Below are 23,321 nucleotides of genomic sequence, written 5' to 3' on the forward strand. Positions count from 1 at the left end.
CTGTGAGCAAACCAACATGAGAGCCTGTGGAGCATATTTCTCAGAGGGGTTTAAAGGAGGGACGTATGTCAGGTCGACCATGACTAGATCAGTCCTGTAGCTCGTCGGTATGGGAATACACAAGCAGAGGAGAGTCAATCTCTTCCACCGACTCAGCGCACCGCATGCAACAGGAACGGGGGTTTCTTGTCTTTCTTTTTCTGTCTTTTGTTTTGACAATGTACATATATACATACAACCATAGGTAAAGAGTTGAGAGCAAAAGAGCCTGAACCTTGGAATATACAGTAAAGTGAGCTGTGCATCTCCTGGCTTTTTCACCCAACGAAACGCAAGCCTCCCCGTCCTAGGGCCAGCCTGTGAAGTACAGCGGCCATCGGTTCCACTGCCCGCCCCGGTTCTGAGGTCTCAATAGTGTGGTTTTTGTGGTTAAAAAGCAGGTTCGTAACTTTTTGTTTTAAAAAATATCTAGACGGAAATATTTTTCTCTCCATTAACTTGTATACATTTCATTATTTTTTTTGTTTGTTTTCTTAATTCTCAAACCTGATTTTGGCCTAAAATTGAGTGTATTAAACAAACGCTCCCGGTGCTACCAAAATGGCATCCCCGAAAGTCAGTTAAAGCTATGAAAGAAATGTGCACTACTTATCAAAAGGTTTCTAGATCACTCAAGAGAAAGAACACTAAAAGTCAGCTACCACAAAATGTTTTCAGATTTTTCCTTACATAACTGTTGCATTTTATGTTGTACGTTGAAAAAATGTGAATTAAAGTGAATCTTTTTTCATCATTCCTTTCAACAACTGATAAATCGTATGTTCACTTATCATTTTATCCTTCCCAAGTATTTAGGAATCGAAACTAGCATTGTTTAGAGTCGACCGACTGTGCAATCTCTTAGTGGCAACCAAATTGCTAAATACTTTTTTTCTTTCTCAGAGGAGAAAAATAACTATATAAAAATGTTGATTCCTTTCTCAATGGAGTCCATAGCATATTAAGAGTTCCAAAGCCATTACATGGCAACTTTTGGGGCACAGAGAAGAAGGTTGCTTGGGAAAGGATCACTTCATGGTCCTTCTCTCCTGCAGACACAAATGTTTTAAACGCTTGGCTTTCCGTTTGACGATCCTTACAGATACCAAACAGCTGCAATGGAGTTATTAGGAGGAACCTCTTAGAAAACAGAGAAAAGATTGTAACATTTAGTCTGTTAGATGTTGTGAGAATTCACTGAGCGAAAAAGGTTAGAAAAACTTTGAGGTGGCGAATAAATCTCTCAAAGGGAAACACACACACACACACACACACACACACACACACATAAAACACAGAATTGCTTCTCGTGACAGTTTCGTCCTGTGGAGTGAAGCTCCTTTGTGAGTAGCGCAAGTTTTTTGTCTCTTTCGCACCTTTGGCCGGTGGAGTTGGGGCCCTTTGGCCAGCAGGGCTGTTAAGTGCTTTATCTACAAAGAAAATCAGGTTGTTGCTGTCGTTTCGCTTCTCAAAAAAATCTCTAAACCCTCTTTGATATGAAAACTCGTAAAAGACACCAGTTCTTCTCTGGCAGTACTGCTCCAGGCTTGGCCTTGGGACTGTGCAGTTAGGGCTCTAGAAAAATAGGAACTTTCCCCGGTAGCGTGAGCAGGGGGGACCATATTAGAACTCCCACTCATGGGGCTCGTCTTTACTTGCGGCCTTCTCCAGACGGTGGATGATATTATTGAGGTTGGCGGCTTTCTTCTTGCGCAGGCTGTTGTCGCGGGGGTTGCGGGCAGCGGCGGTAGCAGCCACGGACACAGAGGAAACATGGCTGATCTCGGGGAAGCTGAACAGGCTGTCCAGGGATCCGCCCTTGTGGTGGCCGCTGGTACCTGCGGCGGTGCTGCCGGTGGCCAAGGTGGTTCCCTCGTCCCTGTGGTCGGACCCCCACTCGCCCTCCGAGGCTGGGTGGTGCTCGTGGCCGGGGCGAGTGCCCTCCACCGTGCCATCCGACTCGGTGCCGTCGCAGCTTTCGCCCTCGCTGGCCTTGCCCGCTCTGGTGGACGGGGAGATACCCTCACCGCCCTCACCTCGCTGGATTTCCTCAATGAACAGCTCCCGTCGGATACGAGACCTGGAGGTTTGAGAGAGAGAACCCCAACAACCCTCAGTCAGACACAGACACACAGCTGGGAGTCTCTCACGTCAACACAGAAAAAAGCAAGAGTGACAAAAAAATATTTGGACCCAGATCTGCATCCATTTCCAGCCTTCTCCCAGTTCCTCTCCACCCACCTATAGTTGTGGAACCAGTTGATGACGGTGCTGGTCTTGAGGTTGAGCTGTGACGCCAGCTCCTCGATGGTCTTGGGCGAGGGGTAGGGCTTCTGCTGATAGGCCCTCTTCAGGGCTTCCTTCTCCTCGGGGGCCAGCACCACACGAGCCTTCTTCAGGTGCTGCTGGGGGGGCTGTTGCTGGTGCAGGTGGTGGCCGAGGCCGTGCTGGGGGCTGCCCCCCTGGCTGAAGTCTCCCCCTGACAAGCCCCCACTGTCCGCAGTCTGGCTCTCGCTCACCGAGCTGTGGCGCCGCTTCATGTAGGCTGGCGGGGAGAGGAGAGACGGGAGGGGAAAGGGTTAAAAGTGTGTGAGCCTTCTATAAAGAGACGGAAGGGTTAACTAAATCATGAGGATGCCATGTAGACTTGCCTGACAGGGCTGCACACAGGCCTGACAAATGAAAAGATGTTATCTTTAATTCTGCTTTAAATTCATACAAGCAACATGACACTGAAATGTTATCTGTCCACAGCAATTGAAATATAACAGCATTCCATTTCAACATACAACACATGTGGATGTGATCTTTTATAAGGCTCACAGGCAGATGCCATAGCTAAATACACTAATACAAGAAAGACAAAAATCAAATGCATATATTACCACCAGGGGGCAGTATTACCACATAAATACTCAGGAGACGCTAATTCACTCACAAGACAACATGGGTGGTAAGGTTACCATAGAACCTGCACCTCTAACAACCCATATTTTACAGTACTTGATATGTTTAAATGGCATGTGTGACACGGAAGTCACACAAGTCACATTATGGACCAAAAATAGAAACATGTTTTATTATATGGGTCATTCTTGAATTATGTGGTATTTGTATGGAGGAACAAACCTGCTATAATTACAATTAAATTAATAAATAAATACACATAAATAAATGAGCAAGGAAATACAAAAATGCTGACCAGAATTCATAAATGTTTCTCTACATACAGTCAGGTCCATAATTATTGGCAAAATTATGAGGAAAAAAATTATAAAATAAATAATACAAATTCTGATCTATATTGTATGCTTCAATGTTTTTTTTAAATTAAATTATTTTATATGAATACAATTTTTCAGAGAAAGAGATTTTGTTTAATAACTAAATAAATATAGGGGTAAAAATGATTGGCATCCCTGTTTTCAACACTTTTTTCCTAAACTGTTTTATGAGATTGGAGAACACGTTGGGAAGGATATTGGACCATTTCTCTGTAGAGAATCTTTCCAGATCTAATGGACTGCCCTCTTCAATTCAAACCACAAGTTTTCAATGGGGTTCAAGTCTGGAAACTGAGATGGCCATTGCAAAATGTTGATTTTGTGGTAAACTAACTATTTTTTGTGGATTTTGATTAGTGCTTGGGGTTATTGTCTTGAGGAAGAACCACTTGTAGCCAAGTGTCAGCCTCCTTGCAGAGGCAAGCATGTTTTTGGCTAAAATGTCCTGGTACTTAGTCAAGTTCATGATGACGTTGACCTTAACAAAGGCCCCAGGACCAGTGTAAGCAAATTAGCCCCATAACATCAAAGATCCACCACCATATTTTACTGTAGGTTAGGGCTGGGAGATATATAAAATTCATTTGAAGGTATGTTTGTGTGCAATATTCCAAATACCTGTATCGCAATGTCTTTAAAAAAAAAAATGTATGACCGTTTATGTCTGCTTGTTCTCATGTTGTCTTTTTGGTTTTGTGTCCTTCGCTCCTTCTGTGCTATATGCACCTTCTTGTTTACACCAGAGAACTGTATTTAATGACAAGATGCACGTCTCCGTTTAACAATGGGAGATGTTGTTCCAAAGGCAGGCAGGCAGGGGAAAAGCTTAGGTCCAAAATAAGCCCATAGAAACGCATTGGGATTATTTTGGACAGTTTTTAGCGCTTCCCCTCTTCCTCTATGGTTCACACACACACACACACACACACACACACACACACACACACACACACACACACACACACACACACACACACACACACACACACATAAGGGTTTGGTCCAACAGAATGGGTCATATGGACACCGTAACACATTGAGACGTTATTTTACTGTAATAGAGGAGACGTTAACCTTTCTAATGATACCCTTTTTATGTCTCAACTCCTCAAATTGTGCACAGAGTAGACACTACTAAAACAGGAGTATCAATGACCATTGATTCTGGAAAATGAATGCTAAGTTTGTTGAGCGTGGCATTGCGGTACCAAGTACCGCTAGCAGCATTTTAGCCAAAGACAATTACATAAGGAATTGGCAACTCGCTCTCATTCAGAGAAATAATGTAGGCCACTTGATTTCAACATCTGAACAAAGTGGACAGGCTAGCATGCTGTTTAAACAGTTGAGATGGATAGAAGGGTGTGTTCATAACAACTGCTCTACCTTGTTAGCTAGCAAATAGATCCAAGTTGGCTAAACTTGAAATATAAAGATTAGCTGGCTACTCACTAGCATGTGTGCTTGTGTGTGAGAGATTATTTATGAGACCTGTGTTCATTTTCTATAATGCCTTCTACAAGTAGTTAGTCATTATTAGGTTCGGGTTCATGGTTTGGGTTCAATTTCTAACAAAAAAAATGGCATTTTCATAGACATACTTGAAAGACAGATCAGTGATTGCAAAAAAAGCAGGTTAAACTATTTTGATAATATACTTAAATTATTAGTGGGTCTGGTGGAAGGCTTATATTTGGCCTACGCATAGTTTCACAAGACCTGAATTGATTAAATTATTGCTGACCATTGGAAATGCAGTGTATATGACCTTTATTCTAAAACAAAGCTTACTTAGAGAAAACGTTTTTATTTTTTTATCAATAAAGCATCATACACAACAATTTGACAAAAAATATTTTTAGGCCATACCGCCCAGCCCTACCACATATGCTTCTGTTTTTCCAACGCCAAACCCACCACTGGTGTGCGTGGCCAAAGAGTTATATTTTCATGTCATCTGACATAGCACCCCCTGGAGTTTGATAAACGGCATTGGCATCATGAACTTTACTAAGTACCAGGACATTATAACCAAAACCCTGGTTGCCTCTGAAGAAATAAAATAAATGTATAAAATAAATGAAAGTGGGATTAATGACTTAAATAATGATTTATCTATTTATGTGTATTTATTTATATTTTTGTATGCGCATGTATTTATTTATGTGTGCATTTATTTATTAATTAATTAATTTATCCATTCATTCATTTAAGTATGTTTGGTCCTCCATACATTTTAGAAAAAATGTACACGATTTTCTGAGGTAGAGGCCACAAACGCTCAAACCATCATTACTTTAAAAAGAATTTACTAAAGTGAATACGATTAATCATTTTTCTCACAATGTTATTTCGCTTCATTTACACTGAGTAACACCAAGTGACACTGGATGTACACACCACACTATCAATGGAATCCTCAAATATATGACATACTAAAAGGTTGTGATTAGTTTATCATTTTATTTAATATAGACCCCTCCCCCGATAACAGTTTATATATATATATATAGCATAGACAGTCCCCGTTTTGTCCAAGGAAATGTCCCCATTTTTAACTGTGCGTTAAAAACAGACCGCAAAGTGAAATAATATTTTACATGGCAAGAAAGACCGGGGTAGCAGAGCCTAGCAGTTGACGTCTCAATCGTGTTGTGCTTGTTTTGGCCAACAGAGGGGGCTGCTCGCTATAGCAGCTTCATTCACTCTTCTTCTTCTACTAACTACTTGCTCGCGCTGGTTTTAGAGAAAACTGCAGTGCAAAACTCGGCCAGAAGCTAGCAAGTGTCAAGTGAATCCACAGCATCACCACAAACTTATTTTCAAACCAGGTAAGTTACAATCGTTTGAGATACTAGCTAGTGATGTTGTAATGTCACAATTTATTGTATAGATAGATGACCTGCTCTATAAGGTTATGCTAGCTAAATTTAGCTATGTAGACTAAGTTAGCTAGCTACTGTCATGGTAGCTAGTTTAAAAAACGTTCACATGTAAACGTGCAGTGGATGGGCTATTTGGAAAATATGATTATATTAAATTAATGCAAAATTAATTATGATAATATTTATTTGTAGATTACAATTCTAATAGTTTGACATTATAGTAAGTAGTGTGAAAATATATTGTTATTTTCATGTATAACATTAGAATAATGTTTTCTGTTAGAGAGTGGAGGTGGAGGAGAGTGGATAGGAAGAGTGAAAGAGATAGGAGGAAAGGTAAAGATATGATTACAGAGCCTGCCAATTTATTATTCCAAACAATGTTGAGATAAAATACAAAAATCATGCAAGCAATAGGAATCTGTCAAGTTATCTAATAGTGTACTATTTATTATTAAAGATGGGAGAGGACGGAGAAGAGTGAGAAGGAAAAATGAAGAGAGGAAAGTGTAGAAGAGTGAGGAAGACGAGTGAAGAAAAGAGGAGAAAGATTGGAGGAGAAGAAAAAGTTAAGAGACTAAGAAGAGTGACGAAGAGCAGAGTGGTAACGGAAATGCCATTTTAATGACAACATGAGAGAATTTCCATTTATACGCTCAGGTCAAGAAGATTGAATGGTTCACGGCACACCTTGTAATTCCTCTTTTTCAATTGGCAGCGGGGGAAGAACGGCAGTGGTAGAGCATCAACAGACGAAAAAGCATAAAGCCTGTCTGATTGGCCGTGTTGGTATGTCCTCTGTCACCACATTCTTCAAGAAGGTAGAGCCTTCCCAAGAAGAACATGATTTAGCTGTGCAGGAGGGTGTCTTTGCATACCACACTATGCAACACAATCATAGTTACAGATCTATGGACTGCACAGCACAACTGACACAGAAGCTTTATGAGCCAAAGCTTACATGTCCTAGGATAAAATGTGACACCATAGTGAGTAACGTGTTAGCACCATGGGTAACTACTTTGGTAACACAGGACCTAGACCAGGTTGAATTTGCGTCCCTGTCCATTCATGCGTCCAATCATGGACATGTAAAGCTGCTGCCAATACTAGTCAGATATCGTAAGATATAATGGCAGCATCTGTAGAAACAAAACTGCTTGATTTTGTTGAATGAACTGGCTGGGGAGGGTCAATGTCCATACCAAAGTTAAAAATGCTCTGCAGCGGGGGGTGATTGGCTTAGGTTGTCCTGCCCACATCATTAATAACACAGCCAGAACAGCCTTGGATATGATTCCCCTTGATGTTGAGTACCTGCTCACAAAGATATTTGGATATTTTCACCGTCAGAGTAGAAAGACTGAAGAGCTTTTGTGAGTTTGTTGGCCAGGAGTATCATAACATTTCAGGACACAGCAATGTTCGCTGGCTGTCCATGCTCCCTGCTCTAGAAAGAGTCCTGAAAATGTGCCATTGAAATCCTTTTTTCTTTCACCTTCAAATGCTCTGTTGTCCTGCGAACAATGTTCGAAGATCCACTGACTGAACTTTGGCTGGCCTTTGTCCATGGAAACCTGACTGTATTCAGTGACACGATCAAGATGCTTGAAGGCCAGGACCGCTGTGCTGTGGAGTCAGCTGCAATTCTGTGAAACGTTGAGGCAAAATTGACTGCAAGACGTGATGACAACTTCATTCCAGTTTTGGTCAGAGGACTTCTGAGAGAGATAGAGGAAAATAGAGCAATGTCTAAAGAGAGCTTTCTCAAAACATCCCAATCATTCTTCACTACGGCTGTGAACTACTTGCAAGAATGGGGAAAGCACACAGAATCTAAAAGATTTCCATTGCATTTTTAAAATGAGACAAGCTCAGCGTGAAGAGATCCAGAAGGCAGCAGGAAAAATTCCCCAATGTGACCATCAATGAGGATGCATTGTTTGACGAGGTTACTGGCCAGCAAGAGTTCCTAAAGAGGGGATCGCTTGAAGGATGGAAAACATCTGAGACACCGCTTAGTCAGAGATGGAGCACGGTGGAGACACCGCTTAGTCAGAGATGGAGCACGGTGGAGACACCGCTTAGTCAGAGATGGAGCACGGTGGAGACACCGCTTAGTCAGAGATGGAGCACGGTGGAGACACCGCTTAGTCAGAGATGGAGCACGGTGGTTACCCACTTCAAAGAGAATGACATCCCACACACTAACCTGGCTAAATTAGCGTCTGTTGTCATGTGCTTACCTGGAAGTAATGTAACTGTCGAGAGAGTGTTTTCCCAAATGAAGGATATATGGACATCAGCAAGAAATAGGTTCACTGTTCCTACCATTAATGCTTATTGTGAAGACAAACTTCAACCTCCCCTGCCAGGAGTTCATGGCCAAAGACAGAGCAATCCTGAAGAAAATACATTCTTCTGAAGAAATATACAGATTAGGTTGGTATACAGTGGGGTAAAAAAGTATTTAGTCAGCCACCAATTGTGCAAGTTCTCCCACTTAAAAAGATGAGAGAGGCCTGTAATTTTCATCATAGGTACACTTCAACTATGACAGACAAAATGAGAACAACAAAAAAAATCAGGAAAATCACATTGTAGGATTTTTAATGAATTTATTTGCAAATTATGGTGGAAAATAACTATTTGGTCACCTACAAACAAGCAAGATTTCTGGCTCTCACAGACCTGTAACTTCTTCTTTAAGAGGCTCCTCTGTCCTCCACTCGTTACCTGTATTAATGGTATTAATGAACTTGTTATCAGTATAAAAGACACCTGTCCACAACCTCAAACAGTCACACTCCAAACTCCACTATGGCCAAGACCAAAGAGCTGTCAAAGGACACCAGAAACAAAATTGTAGACCTGCACCAGGCTGGGAAGACTGAATCTGAAATAGGTTCTACTTCAAGCGTGTACACGTGCGTAAAAACAACCACACTTTTCATTTGATTTGGTCTTGAGGCAGGGAAAATAACTTCCAGGCCCTAGCGTTAGCTGGCTAATGATGAGGCTCCCAGAGGTTAGCCTCCATGCTACGCTAACCCACACATACCCCTGCAGGCTGGGCATTGACTCATAAGTAGCCTAGCGTCAGCCCCAGCCCCAAAGAAGGACCAGTAATGATGATACCCTGGGAGAAGTGTTAAATAGGCCTAATCACTCCAAGAATGTTCACTTAGCTTACAGAGAGTGGGAAGTGGGTGGAAGGGGAGAAAAGAGGGCTCTGGTGAGTGCATTGGACTTTGAATAAGTGTACCCCGGAGAGATTGGGGCCTGTCATGTTTGATGAGAGCGTTGACGTCTCACACCCAGATCGATCTCGACAGCATTGAGAAACACATACCCCCCCCCCCACCCCCCGCTCTTCCGACACACACACACACACACATCTCCTCCCCCCTTTCTTTTTAACCAGGAGCTCTGGGCATGGGCTGTTTGACACGGCAGCCCAGAGACACATCTGAGCTATTAGAGGAGGAAAAAGAGCAATCACTATTCCTCTTCCTCTCTCTTGTTGGCTAGATTGCTCTCTTGCTCCATCTCGTTTTACAGTATTCTTTACTTGCGTTTACGAGGGTAGCATGGCGGCCTTGAGGATATGGCACGATCCTGGGGGGACGACGACGACGACGACTGATGTCGGTGGGTAAAAATATGGCCTATGGAGGTAGCTATCCAGTAGCTAGATCAGTGTACAAAGACTGTTCTTTCTATCCTAGTATCTGTCCAAGTTACAAGGACAGGACATAGGACACACTAATGCCCAACTCCAAATCCTATCCAAGGAAAACGAGGCACAAATTCTGCCTAAACTGTCAGAGTGCAAGGCGGGGTAAATGGCACACTGTCGTAAGGGCTAGGTTAGGGGGTGATTTAGAACTGGTTACAGAGTTGAGGTAGGGCGGGAGGTAAAGAAAACTAAAAATAGAGAGGGGAGGAAAGAAGGATTACCTTTCTTCTCCATGCGTTTCATGTCCATGAGTTTCTCCACATTGCGTGGATCCTGAAGCCAGAGCTGCATGCGGACGAAGGGCTCACGTCCCTTCAGACTGAGCTTGTGCCAGGGCTTGGGCCTCGCCAGCAGGTCAGACACCGAGCCCTGGGTCAGACCCAAGATGGTCTCCCCAAACAGACGCTGACCTGGGGAGAGAGGAGGGGTTATATCCACACTGAGAGAGGGATAGAGAAGGTAGTCACTAGAAGGCCAGTATAATCAGGAATACATTGTATGATTGACATGTTGTAGGTTAATATGAATCAAGGTTACAATTTTTTTTAACGAAAAACTAAAACTGTAAACCAGCTGAAGCATGGATAGAGCAATATTCAGAAGAAAAAAAAGTGTCAAACTTAAAGAGTACCTGAAAATCTATTTTAAAAGGATTAGAATTAGGGCATGTACTACTGTCAACATTTAAAAGCCTTTTTTTCACTTTGCTTGCTGTTGGAATAAACTTGAATTCCTTGCATGAACACACATCAACGCTACACATTCTTTAAGTTTCCGAGGTACGGGGGAGGGCGGCATTGAAAACTTGCCATCAGAAGTTGGCAGCATTTTGTCTGCTGCAACTGTGGCTGACTTCACTCAGAGAAGAAACAGTTTAAATAGTCTTTGACTGGCGTTTGAGCGCCTGAGTTGTTTTAAAGGCATAAAAAAAAGGTCTGGATTCACATAAATAAATAAAAAACAAGCACCAAGGTCTCCCTCTCTGTTCGCAGCATAAACATTCACCACAGCAGAATCCCAGGTTCTTGAAAGGCTTCAAAGCTTGCGAGCTCTCACGCAGAGCGATGCGGAGCTCTATTTCCCCCCACTATATCCCAGGGGACCCCTCAAACATGCCTTTGGCAGCAAGGAGGGGGGTTGTGTTGCTCTACCCTGTGCTTCTCACACTGTTTTTTATGCAGGTGAGCTGAATGTCGGGCGGCTGAACAAACGCAGGCAGGCAGCGTAGCGTAGCGGAGAGAGAGAGAGAGAGGCTGAGATGTGAAGCGCTACTGAAAGGCGCTGGGATTTGGGGAGCAGTTCCTCTAAAGAGAAGAGAAGTGGATGAGTAGACAGCATGGGGCTGGGAGACAGAACAGGTGACGCCAGTCCCGCTGAGAGAATCTCTTGGGTGTGAGATGGAAGGGCTGTTTTACAGTTTCCTCCTCTCACTGACTCCTACCTAGCTTTGTTTGTGCGCTGAACACACACATTCTCTCTCACTTATATTACACATGGAAATGTTACAAATACGCACACAGCTCCAACTGCATTCTTATCACATTCAATTGGATGCCGTGATGCACACAGCAGCCCTGTGGATCTCAGTCTATGTATTAAAGTAAAGTAAAGTACAAGGGTGAACTTGTTCATCTATTCTAAATAACCCATGAGGGTCTAAATCATATCACACAATTCCATTGTCATAAATCACAGCACCTTAGAAAAGACATATTGTGGACCACCACATAATAGAATGTACCATTGAAAATGATTAGATGTAGGTGCAATCAGCAGGGGTAAACATGTTCATTGAGAGACACCCTTTGTGCCCATATTTCCTAAACTGTGTGAAACAAAATAACATTGAGTCCTGTAAGAAATCTGATTTGGCTGTGTGCGTCATCTGTGTCAGTGTGATTCTAACTTCATTTTTTGTTGCCTTACCGATATTAAGGATAGTGGCTAGTTGTTTTGGTGAACATGGGAGTATTTGGTCCAATCTCAGGGCAGTTTTCCTAATATTGTCCGAATATGCCTGGGCTATATCAGGTAGAAGACAGACTAGGCTAGTAGGCTAAACATATTACTATTTGTATTACCTTTAGTTATCCAGGAGAGCTAGTGAAAACACATTGTATTTTATAACAACCTAGCCAAGAGGGTGCAGTGCTACAGTAAGGCTACTGTAGCTGACAGACATGGAAGTGATTTGGCCCGATCTCTGTGAGTTTGGCTGAAGGGAGCTGCTAAACGACACCATCCATCACTGGTCCTGCCCACCTCACAGTAGAGGGGGGGAGTGAGCTGCGGCCAGGTCTAGGGAACAGTGATGGGAGGGAGGGAGACAATTCTCTGTGGGGCTAATTGAGCAGTCAGAGCGTGATGCGGAGAGCAGTCCTATGACAACCAGGCTTTGTCCCAATACTCTAAAATTGCTTGTGTTCCTCCTCTCCTTTCCTAAGGAATTAAGGCCAGCCATAGGTGAAAGGACTGGATAAGTCAAAACTATGCTGCTTGAGCCTGTTTCTCTGGTAATGTATCAACCAAACTGTAACTATTAAAGCTAGAATCCTTAGTTGAAACAATACCAAAGCCTGCCTCTGTTTTGGTGAAAGCTGAGGGATGGGCCTGGAGAAATGTAACCATTCTCAAATTCCTAGCAGAGGTATAGAAGCAAGGACTGGCCATCCCATAAATCAAAAGTATAGTTTGAACCATGTTTTAAGGCTATACAGGGTTTGTATATATTTACATCGTTTACAAACATTGGAGTAAAAAATGTGTTTGTAGCAACTAAAGATTCTACCTTTAACCATAATCAACAGATAAGTGACTCATTAAATCCAACTGGCTCAGAGGCTAACCAGGAAAAACGTAGGCTTAAAGCTGGGCCACATCCCAATTGTGCCGCTACTCTGGCTGTGATAGTAGCTAGCTCCATCTTTGGGTCTTCCCAGGACAGTGTGTAAACTATGCTCTCTGTTCCTTTGTTGTGTGAGTTGATAGCTGGGCTGGTTAATTTTAGCTGAGGGGATGGCTAATGAGCAAGCTGGCCAGCTTGTGGAACATGGAAACTGGCTAAATCTTTCTGCCTTGGCAGCATTGTGTGACGCTGGTGGGGTAAAGAGCATATCCCCGTTCTGGAGCGGAGCTAATGTGTACAATGATGACACGCTCCGAACCCGGCGCATCATTAATCGTTTGAAGTGTTGCAACTCTCAGCCAGGGCTTTTTAGAAATAATTGGAACAAATTATTATCAGTGAGGAAAGAATGCTTGTTGTGAGATTGTGCTGCTTGGTGGACACTAATTGTAGCTTTGGACCAATGTGCAATCCCTCCTCACCCCTTTACTGCCAGTGTGTGGTCACTGGTGACTGCCCTGGTACAAAATGGCTCATGGCATCACTCAGGTGCTACAGGTCTCATTAGTAGTGGATGAGGTTTGTTGTAGCCGTTGTTGTACACTTCAGGGAGAATAAGGGATACATTGATTTGGGTTTGTCTTCATTGTGCTGGTCAAAGCAAAAAGACAGTTGTAGAAGTGACTGCTGAAAGAAAGAGTGGCATATTCCATCACTCCAACTCACCGAGGTTGTTATCGGTCAGCACTTCCTTGACCTTCTTGGTGATGACGTAGGTGTCCAGCTCCGGGGACATGGCCACCATCTCCTGGATGCTGAGACCTGAGTGACCGGGGACGGGCAGCGGTGTGCCGGGCTGGGACTCAGAGGGCTCGCTGGGCTCCCTGGGGGGGAACTGGGACAACCCTCCTCCACCCCCACATCCCTCTCCTCCCACCTGCTCCCCCAAGCTCTTCACTGACTCCTCGGCTGAGCTGAGGGGTGACTCCGGTGCTGGGCTGCAGCTGGCTGAGGTCTTTGGGGTGTTCTCTGTGGGAACGGGAGAGAGAGAACCAAGGGTCAGAGACAAAGACATGTGATGGACCAGCCACTGCACAGACATGGTTAAAGTTGAGATGGCAACACGACCACTGTAGGACAGCCACATGATCAAAACATGTCAAGCTGTGCAGATTTCCTTGTAATTGATTGAATTTGGACCTAAATTTATTCTCTGATTACAAGTAACCCTTTCACAAGAGCCCTGTTACTGCGTTTCCACCAACTCTAGCACCCATACTGCATTAGCCCCCACACTGTCTGTCTATATCAGCTAGTCTCTAGCTAACTATATGGGCTACAGGTACTCCGCTCCAATGCTCCATCGACCAGGCAGTCATTCCAGCATGCACACACAGAGAGAATGATTGGCGCTAAAGTGTCACTGTGATTCTGTCATCTCCACCAGCACCCCCTCCCACCCTCTACCCAATGGCTGTGTGATGGCCCATTGCACGGCCAAAAAATGATTCTCCTGAGACAGCAGTCTGTCAGAGATGAGCAGAGGGAGAGAAAGCGAGAGAATGCAGAGCGGAGGAGTAGAAAATCACTACACGTGTATTTTCTTCCTCTGCGCATCTGTAAGAAAAGTGCATGTTGAGTTGCATTGACGGGAAAGCGCCTGTCAGTAGATCAGATAAGTGTGTGTGTGTGTGTGTGTGTGTGTGTGTGTGTGTGTGTGTGTGTGTGTGAGAGAGTGCGAGTATATGGCTGTATATGTTTTATGATTCTCTTCAAGCAGTACACTTTAAGAGTAAATTAACTTGAACACAAAACTTCTGACTTGAACATTAAAATTGACTTGTTTGTCACATTTCAGAGCACTACCAAGTTGGTGATGTCCAACACACTGGTCTTGGCACTCCTAGGCCAGTGACTACCAAAATAAAGGATGTTGTGTACCCCTGCGTGTAACTATATCTACAGTGCATTCAGAAAGTATTCAAACCCTTTGACTTTTTTCACATTTTGTTACATTACAGCCTTATTCTAAAATGGATTAAATAAAATACATTCCTCAATCTACACACAATCTACACTTTGTCCATAATGACAAAGCGAAAAGTTTTTTTCGAAAAAAACATTATTTACATAAGTATTCAGACCCTTTGCTATGAGACTCGAAATTGAGCTCAGGTGCATCCTGTTTCCATTGATCATCCTTGAGATGTTTCTACAACTTGGGAGTCCATCTGTGGTAAATTCAATTGATTGGACATGATTTGGAAAGGCACACACCTGTCTATATAAGGTCCCACAGTTGAAAGCGCATGTGAGAGCAAAAACCAAGCCATGAAGTTGAAGGAATAGTCCGTAGAGCTCCGAGACAGGATTGGTTTGAGGTACAGATCTGGGTACCAAAAATGTCTGCAGCATTGAAAAGTCCCAAGAACACAGTGGCCTCCATCATTCTTAAATGGAAGAAGTTTGGAACCACCAAGACTCTTCCTAGAGCTGGCCACCCAGCCATACGGAGCAATCGTGGGAGAAGGGTCTTGGTCAGGGAGGTGACCAAGAACCCGATGGGCCCTCTGACAGAGCTCCAGAGTTCATCTGTGGAGATGGGAGAACCTTCCAGAAGGACAACCATCTCTGCAGCATTCATCCAATCAGGATATTATGGTAGAGTGGCCAGAAGGAAGCCACTCCTCAGTAAAAGGCACATGACAGCCTGCTTGGAGCTTGCCAAAATGCACCTAAAGGACTCTCAGACCATGAGAAACAAGATTCTCTGGTCTGACCATGAGAAACAAGATTCTCTGGTCTGATGAAAGCAAGATTGAACTCTTTGGCCTGAATGCCAAGCGTCACGTCAGGAGGAAACCTGGCACCATCCCTATGGTGAAGCATGGTGGTGGCGGCGTCATGCTGTGCGGATGTTTTTCAGCGGCAGGGACTGGGAGACTAGTCAGGATCGATTAAATGATCAACGGAGCAAAGTACAGAGAGATCCTTGATGAAAACATTCTCCAGAGCGCTCAGGACCTCAGACTGGGGCGAAGGTTCAACTTCCAACAGGACAATGACACTAAGCACACAGCCAAGACAACGTAGGAGCGGCTTCAGTACAAGTCTCTGAATGTCCAAGCCAGAGCCCGGACTTGAACCTGATCGAATATCTCTGGGGAGACCTGAAAATAGCTGTGCAGCGAATCTCCCCATCCAACCTGACATAGCTTGAGAGGATCTGCAAAGAAGAATGGGAGAAACTCCCCAAATACAGGTGTGCCAAGCTTGTAGCGTGATACCCAAGAAGACTCGAAACTGTAATTGTGCAAGTTCTCCCACTTAAAAAGATGAGAGGCCTGTAATTTTCATCATAGGTACACTTCAACTATGACACATTGTAGGATTTTTAATGTATTTATTTGCAAATTATGGTGGAAAATAAGTATTTGGTCAATAACAAAAGTTTCTCAATACTTTGTTATATACCCTTTGTTGGCAATGACAGAGGTAAAACGTTTTCTGTAAGTCTTCACAAGGTTTTCATACACTGTTGCTGGTATTTTGGCCCATTCCTCCATGCAGATCTCCTCTAGAGCAGTGATGTTTTGGAGCTGTTGCTGGGCAACACAGACTTTCAACTCCCTCCAAAGATGTTTTATGGGGTTGAGATCTGGAGACTGGCTAGGCCACTCCAGGACCAGACTTATTTTCCACCATAATTTGCAAATAAATTCATAAAAAATCCTACAATGTGATTTTCTTTCTCATTTTGTCTGTCATAGTTGAAGTGTACCTATGATGAAGATTACAGGCCTCTCTCATCTTTTTAAGTGGGAGAACTTGCACAATTGGTGGCTGACTAAATACTTTTTGGCCCCACTGTATGTTAATTTCATGTTTCAGTTTTTTAATTTTTTTATACATTTGCAAATGAACAGTTTTTGCTTTGTCGTTATGGGTTATTGTGTGTAGATTGATGAGAAGGAAAAAAACAACAATTTAATACATTTTATAATAAGGCTGTAACGTAACAAAATGTGGAAAAAGTCAAGGGGTCTGAATATTTTACGAATGCACTGTGTGCGTGCGTGTTTGTGTGTGCATAGCTACAGTGCCTTCAGAAAGTATTCACACCCCTTTTCCACATTTTGTTGTGTTAAGCTCAGAATTTAAAATGAGATTTTGTGTCACTGGCCTACACACAATACCCCATAATGTCAAAATGTAATTATGTTTTTAGAAATTAATAGAAAATAAAAATCTGAAATGTCTTGAGTCAATAAGAATTGATTGCTTGGTTTCCAGCATTTTGCTGTATGGGAAAAATGAAGTGAATGTTGCTTGTTATATATACTGAGTGTTTTCCATGGGCTGAAGTTTACTTGCTAAGGCAAGCCTAAATATGTTCAGTAGTAAAATGTTGCTTAAAAAGTCACATAAGTTGCAAGGATTCACTCTTTGTGCAATAATAGTGCTTAACATTATTTTTGAATGACTACCTCATCTCTGTACCCCACACATACAAATAATTGTAAGGTCCCTCAGTCAAGCAGTGAATTTCAAACAGATTCAACCACAAAGACCAGGGAGGTTTAACAATGCCTTGCAAAGGGCAACTATTGGTAAATGGGTAAAAAATACAAACACATTTTTGAATATCCCTTTGAGCATGGTGAAGTTATTAATTACACTTTGGATGGTGTATGAATACACCCAGTCACTACAAAGATACATACAGTTGTCCTTTCTAACTCAGTTGAAGAAAACCGCTCAGGGATTTCACCATGAGGCCAATGTTGACTTAAAGACAGTTACAGAGTTTAATGGCTGTGACAGGAGAAAACTGAGGATGGATCAACAACATTGCAGTTACTCCACAATACTAACCTAATTGACAGAGTGAAACTAAGGAATCCTGTACATAATAAAAATATTCCAAAACATGCATCCTTGTTGTAAAGTAATACTGCAAAAAATGTGTTTTGTTTGGGGCAAATCCAATACAACACATTACTGAGTACCACTCTCCAAATTTTTAAGCAGCATCATGTTATGGGTATGCTTGTAATCGTTAAGGATTGGAGAGTTTTTCACATAAAAAAAACAATTGACAGAGTGAAAAGAAGGAATAAGGCACTAAAGTAAAACTGCAAAAAATCTGGCAAAGAAATTAACTTATGTCCTGAATACAAAGTGTCAAGTTTGGGGCAAATCCAACACTAAGTACCACTCTTCATATTTTCAAACATGGTGGTGGCTGCAAGATGTTATGGGTATAATTGTCATCAGCAAGGACTAAAAGTTTTTATTAGAATAAAAAGAAACGAAAGCGATAAGCACAGGAAAAATCCTAGAGGAAAACCTGGTTCAGGCTGCTTTCCAACAGATACGGGAGATAAATTCACCTTTCAGTAAGACAATAACTTAAAACCCAAGGCCAAATATACACTTATACATGACAAAACTACACATATTAGAGTGACCTTTGATTATCCCCAGCATAAGGTGCACCTGTGTAATGATCATATGACCTGTGTAATGATCATGTTAAATCAGCTTCTTGATATGCCGCACCTGTCAGGTGGATGGATTATCTTGGCAAAGGAAAAATGCTCACTAACAGGGATGTAAATACATTTGTGCACAAAATGTAAGAGACATAAGCTTTTGTGCATATGGAACATTTCTGGGATATTTTATTTCAGCTCATGCAACATTTGATCGACACTTTACATGTTGCGTTTATATTTTTGTTCCATGTGTATCTGTGTATGTGGTGGTTGGAAGTTCTCCTGTCCTGCTCTGTGGCGTGGGTAGCGAGTAGAAGTAGAGATGTAGTCCTACATCTGAGAGGGTGTTCCATGGTGCCTGGCTGCCAGCATAGGAGGGCCAACTCATCAGTCTTCCCCAGCCGAGGCCAGGAGGAAGGCCAGGATGAAAGGAAGGGGGGCTGATGGAGTCCAAGGTCTCCCCATCACTACGGATCTGGCCATGGGAGGGTGTATGTGTTTGAGGGAAGGGAAAAGGAAAGGGGGATACCTAGTCAGTTGTACAACTGAATGCATTCAACTGAAATGAGTCTTCCGTATTTAACCCAATCCCTCTGAATCAGGAAGGGGAGAGAGTGTGTGTGGTGTACAAGGATGGAACAGAGAAGGGGGTTATGTGTGAGGGACAGTTGTGGGACATGACATGGTGTGTGTGTGTGAAGGACAGATGGGACATTGGAAGTGGAATGGTGTGTGTATGTTTGTAGGTCTGTGTGGGACAGGGGAGTGATTGGTGTTTGTGTAACGTGCGTTGTTTGAAGGAGACCAAGGCGCAGCGTAATTTGTGGTCATCAAATTTATTTAAATGAGAACCAGCAACAAAATAACAAAGTGAAACCAAAACCGTAGGCTACAAGAGCTGTACAAAAACACGATCCCACAACATAGGTGGGAAAAACGGCTACCTAAGTATGATTCCCAATCAGAGACAGCTGCCTTTGATTGGGAACCACAAAGAAATACAAAACATAGAATGCCCACCCCACATCACACCCTGACAGTTTGTGGGGGGCGTGACAGTTTGTGTGTTGAACAGTGTTGAAATACTCATACCTTCAACTTCGACAGATAAATAATGGCCGAACTGCAACTGACATGCAGCTCTTAAAAACCTAATCTAATATGACCAAAAGAGTAAATACCCAACACAGAACTACCCTGTCCATTCTCAACACTGTATAACTACAGACAGTGTCTTCAGTTTTTTGCAAAAATGATTTCTGAAGTCTGGAAAAACAAGTCACTTGTTTTGATGAGTCCTTATGACATTAAGGAGTCAGAGGCTCCAGATGAAGCTCCTGCTCTCTCTCTCCCTCCACTATCCCTCCTTCCCTCTCTCTGCCAACCCTGTGTGTGCATGTGTGTGAGTGTGTTTGAGGCTTTGTGCATGAGTTGTGTATTTTTCTGTGTGTGTGTGTGTGTGTGTGTGTGTGGCTGGCTGCGGCCCTAAAGTGAGCAGCCGAGGGGAGCCGTCACTAGTGATCACCTCCCTGCCGTGCTGGGGGAAACAGCTGAGGGGGAGTGTGTGTGTGTGTGTGCAGGGGGGAGGCAGTCAGCTTGCATCTCCTGCCCGACTCGCTCACCCGACTGGTGACATTTTAACTGGCGGCATGGCGCGAGGGGGGCAGGGGAGGGAGGGGGGAGTTGGAGATGAAAAAAGGGTGGGGTTCTCCACATGAGAGGTTGTCCTGTGACATGGTTCCAGCAACCCACAGCCCAGCCATGTCACCGGCCCAGAGGGACATTGCACTGAGGAAAGGAAGGAGAAAATGAGGGAGGAAGAGAGGAGATGAAAGAGGGAGGAGGCAAAGTTTTGTGTTTTGCTTGACGCCAGAGGACAGAGAGACAGAGACAGAGTGCGCTGCATCTGGATGTACAGCTGCTTGCTGCTTTAACTCTGACAGCGGTGATGCTAAAAGGGTCTAAAACAGCTTTCACTGGCTTTTAGATAAATACTACTCCAAGACTGGCCCAGTTCAACTGGGTCAGGGCGTGACTTCAAGGCTTTTAGATAAATACTACTCCAAGACTGGCCCAGTTCAACTGGGTCAGGGCGTGACTTCAAGGCTTTTAGATAAATACTACTCCAAGACTGGCCCAGTTCAACTGGGTCAGGGCGTGACTTCAAGGCTTTTAGATAAATACTACTCCAAGACTGGCCCAGTTCAACTGGGTCAGGGCGTGACTTCAAGGCTTTTAGATAAATACTACTCCAAGACTGGCCCAGTTCAACTGGGTCAGGGTGTGACTTCAAGGCTTTTAGATAAATACTACTCCAAGACTGGCGCAGTTCAACTGGGTCAGGGCGTGACTTCAAGGCTTTTAGATAAATACTACTCCAAGACTGGCCCAGTTCAACTGGGTCAGGGCGTGACTTCAAGGCTTTTAGATAAATACTACTCCAAGACTGGCCCAGTTCAACTGGGTCAGGGCGTGACTTCAAGGCTTTTAGATAAATACTACTCCAAGACTGGCCCAGTTCAACTGGGTCAGGGCGTGACTTCAAGGCTTTTAGATAAATACTACTCCAAGACTGGCCCAGTTCAACTGGGTCAGGGCGTGACTTCAAGGCTTTTAGATAAATACTACTCCAAGACTGGCGCAGTTCAACTGGGTCAGGGCGTGACTTCAAGGCTTTTAGATAAATACTACTCCAAGACTGGCGCAGTTCAACTGGGTCAGGGCGTGACTTCAAGGCTTTTAGATAAATACTACTCCAAGACTGGCCCAGTTCAACTGGGTCAGGGTGTGACTTCAAGGCTTTTAGATAAATACTACTCCAAGACTGGCCCAGTTCAACTGGGTCAGGGTGTGACTTCAAGGCTTTTTGTTCCAAAAATACAGCGGCACCAATTTAAATACCAATGTATGTCTACACTAGATATATATATATATATATATACATTTGCATATGCAAATGTGGCATTCAATTTCACCCGAAACTAACACTCAACATTCTAATATACAGACGAAGCATTTGGGAAGAAAGCCTTGACGCTGAACATGCAGCATGTTAGTCATATGGCCCTTGGTTAATCTGTGTGTTAAAGCTGGCATCAGTATACTCCATATTTCCCATCCCATTGTATCCGTGTTCCTGACGGAGAGGGCATGTTAGCACTGAGGGTAAAGGATGAGCTGAGACAGAGGGGGCAGGGAACACTCTTCACATGCACACGCACATTCTGAGAGGCACATGGAGGTGTGTACTCTGTAGGTAGCTTCCACAGACATCCCTGGGGAGCGTTACTTATAGCAGTGCTAACTGTTGTGTGTTCTAATGAGGGGCAGTGAGGATGTTATACTGTGCTGGGTGAAGAGCATACAGTGACACACATGAACATGTCTCCTACAATGAGGCACAAATTAACACAATATGGCCTTGTGTTGGTTTTGAAAGCTTTTGATCACTTTTCACAGCTTTTAGAGGGGGCTTTTACATTATGTTCAGTCCATTCCATTTGCATTCCTGAGAAGACTTTTGGATTACGAAAACAAACACTGGCTGAAGCGGTCTCTCTTTCCATCACTTTTTATTCCGTTCATCTGGGCTGTCCTATTTCACAGGGCCGTGTGGTCTCCCCTCAGCCAGGGCACAGAAACACAGATTGGGACAATGTCATGTGAGCTTCTAAAGCCTGGTCCATTACACCGGCTATTCATATAATCCACCAAATGGACCTTTTTAAACACACTTTGGCCCCTGCTGCTGTGACTGCCTAAAAGTGTGCGTGTGTATTTGTGTGTGAGATAGAAAGATAGACAAAATATGCGTGTTCATGTGTGAGTGTGAGTAAGAATGTGAATGATGTGTGTGTATCTGTTGGTGAGAGTGTGTGTACAGAATCACATCAGTGTATATGTGTGTGTGCGCATGTTTCAAGAAAGGCTCTCCCCTGTCTGTCTGCCCTGCTCCATATCTAACAAGTGTCCCATTAAACCCCATCCCAAGAACATCATGTACTTTTAAATTCTCTGGCCAGCCCTGGATTAAGCAGACAGGCAAGCTGACGTTTACATTTCTTTCTAAGCTACGGCCCATTTTAAAAGCCATTCATTTTCGATCCTCTTTCTCTCTCACTCACCCCGTGTTCCCGATCTCCCTCTTCGGTTCGAAAGTCGTCTCTGTAATCTATACATTGCCGTGGCTAATTTACAGTGAAAATGATGGAGAAATGGCTGTCTTAATGTAATGTAATTCATCATGGCTCTGCTCCCCAACCAGGCCCTGCTCCTATTTAGCATACCATTGGCTGATTATTTGCATATTAATTATCCAAAGGAGTGTGTGTGTGTGTGTGTGTGTGTGTGTGTGTGTGTGTGTAAGAGGTGGGGGGTGATGTGGCCCAGCAAAGCAGAGGGGCTGTGTATGTGTAGGTGTGTGTGTGCACAAGTGTATGTATGTGTATGAGTGTGTCTGCGAGAGGGAGGGGCTGTCTGGGAGGAGGAGAGTGTAGATGAGGGAGGGGAGGGGGGCTTTCTCATAGTAATTATCATATATCAGTGTTCTGACGCTGTAATTGATTACAACAGCTCCGGGAGGCCCCCGGGAGAGAGAGCGCCACAACCCCCCCACCTTATCTCCCACTGCCCCCCCTGGCCTGTGTGTTATCGAAGATCCTCCTCTCGTCTAGAAGGTGTGACAGCTCTGTAAACAGGGCATGGCGCTCCCTCACATTAGATGCTCATTAAGAGGCGAGGCTGACTATCCTCTGGTGCCACTTCATCATCACAGCAAATGAGCTGGCACCAGGTTAGCTAGCACTGCCGAGGACCAGCTCTATAAAATATCAACCTTTACCAGATTCAGCATGTATAAAGTGTGTACATGCTAGTGGTGCATAGTAGATTTATGAGTAACATCCATCCATGTTGTGCATCTATAGATGTATCAGTGTATGGTTTCTGTATATTGATGGTGGTGAGTATTGCATCTTTTTTAAGATGGGTGCAAATTAAGTCAGGATTAGTCCGACGAGCATAAAGACCATT

At 43.5% G+C, this 23,321-nt stretch overlaps 1 protein-coding gene across 2 annotated transcripts in view; it reads right to left on the minus strand.

The window, feature by feature from the left end:
- Positions 1–1,422: 1,422 nt before the first annotated feature.
- Positions 1,423–23,321, minus strand: part of LOC139418207 (homeobox protein cut-like 1) — a 205,615-nt gene continuing 183,716 nt past the window's right edge. For both annotated transcript variants that reach the window (XM_071167482.1, XM_071167481.1), the window contains 4 exons: positions 13,519–13,821; positions 10,169–10,357; positions 2,281–2,584; positions 1,423–2,119 (listed from right to left, as the gene is read on the minus strand). In XM_071167482.1, the coding sequence (XP_071023583.1) occupies positions 1,663–2,119; positions 2,281–2,584; positions 10,169–10,357; positions 13,519–13,821 (1,253 nt within the window). In that variant the 3' untranslated portion in view covers positions 1,423–1,662. The remainder of the gene's footprint in view (positions 2,120–2,280; positions 2,585–10,168; positions 10,358–13,518; positions 13,822–23,321) is intronic.

This window comes from Oncorhynchus clarkii, chromosome 10, assembly GCF_045791955.1.
Source record: "Oncorhynchus clarkii lewisi isolate Uvic-CL-2024 chromosome 10, UVic_Ocla_1.0, whole genome shotgun sequence".
NCBI lineage: Eukaryota > Metazoa > Chordata > Actinopteri > Salmoniformes > Salmonidae > Oncorhynchus > Oncorhynchus clarkii.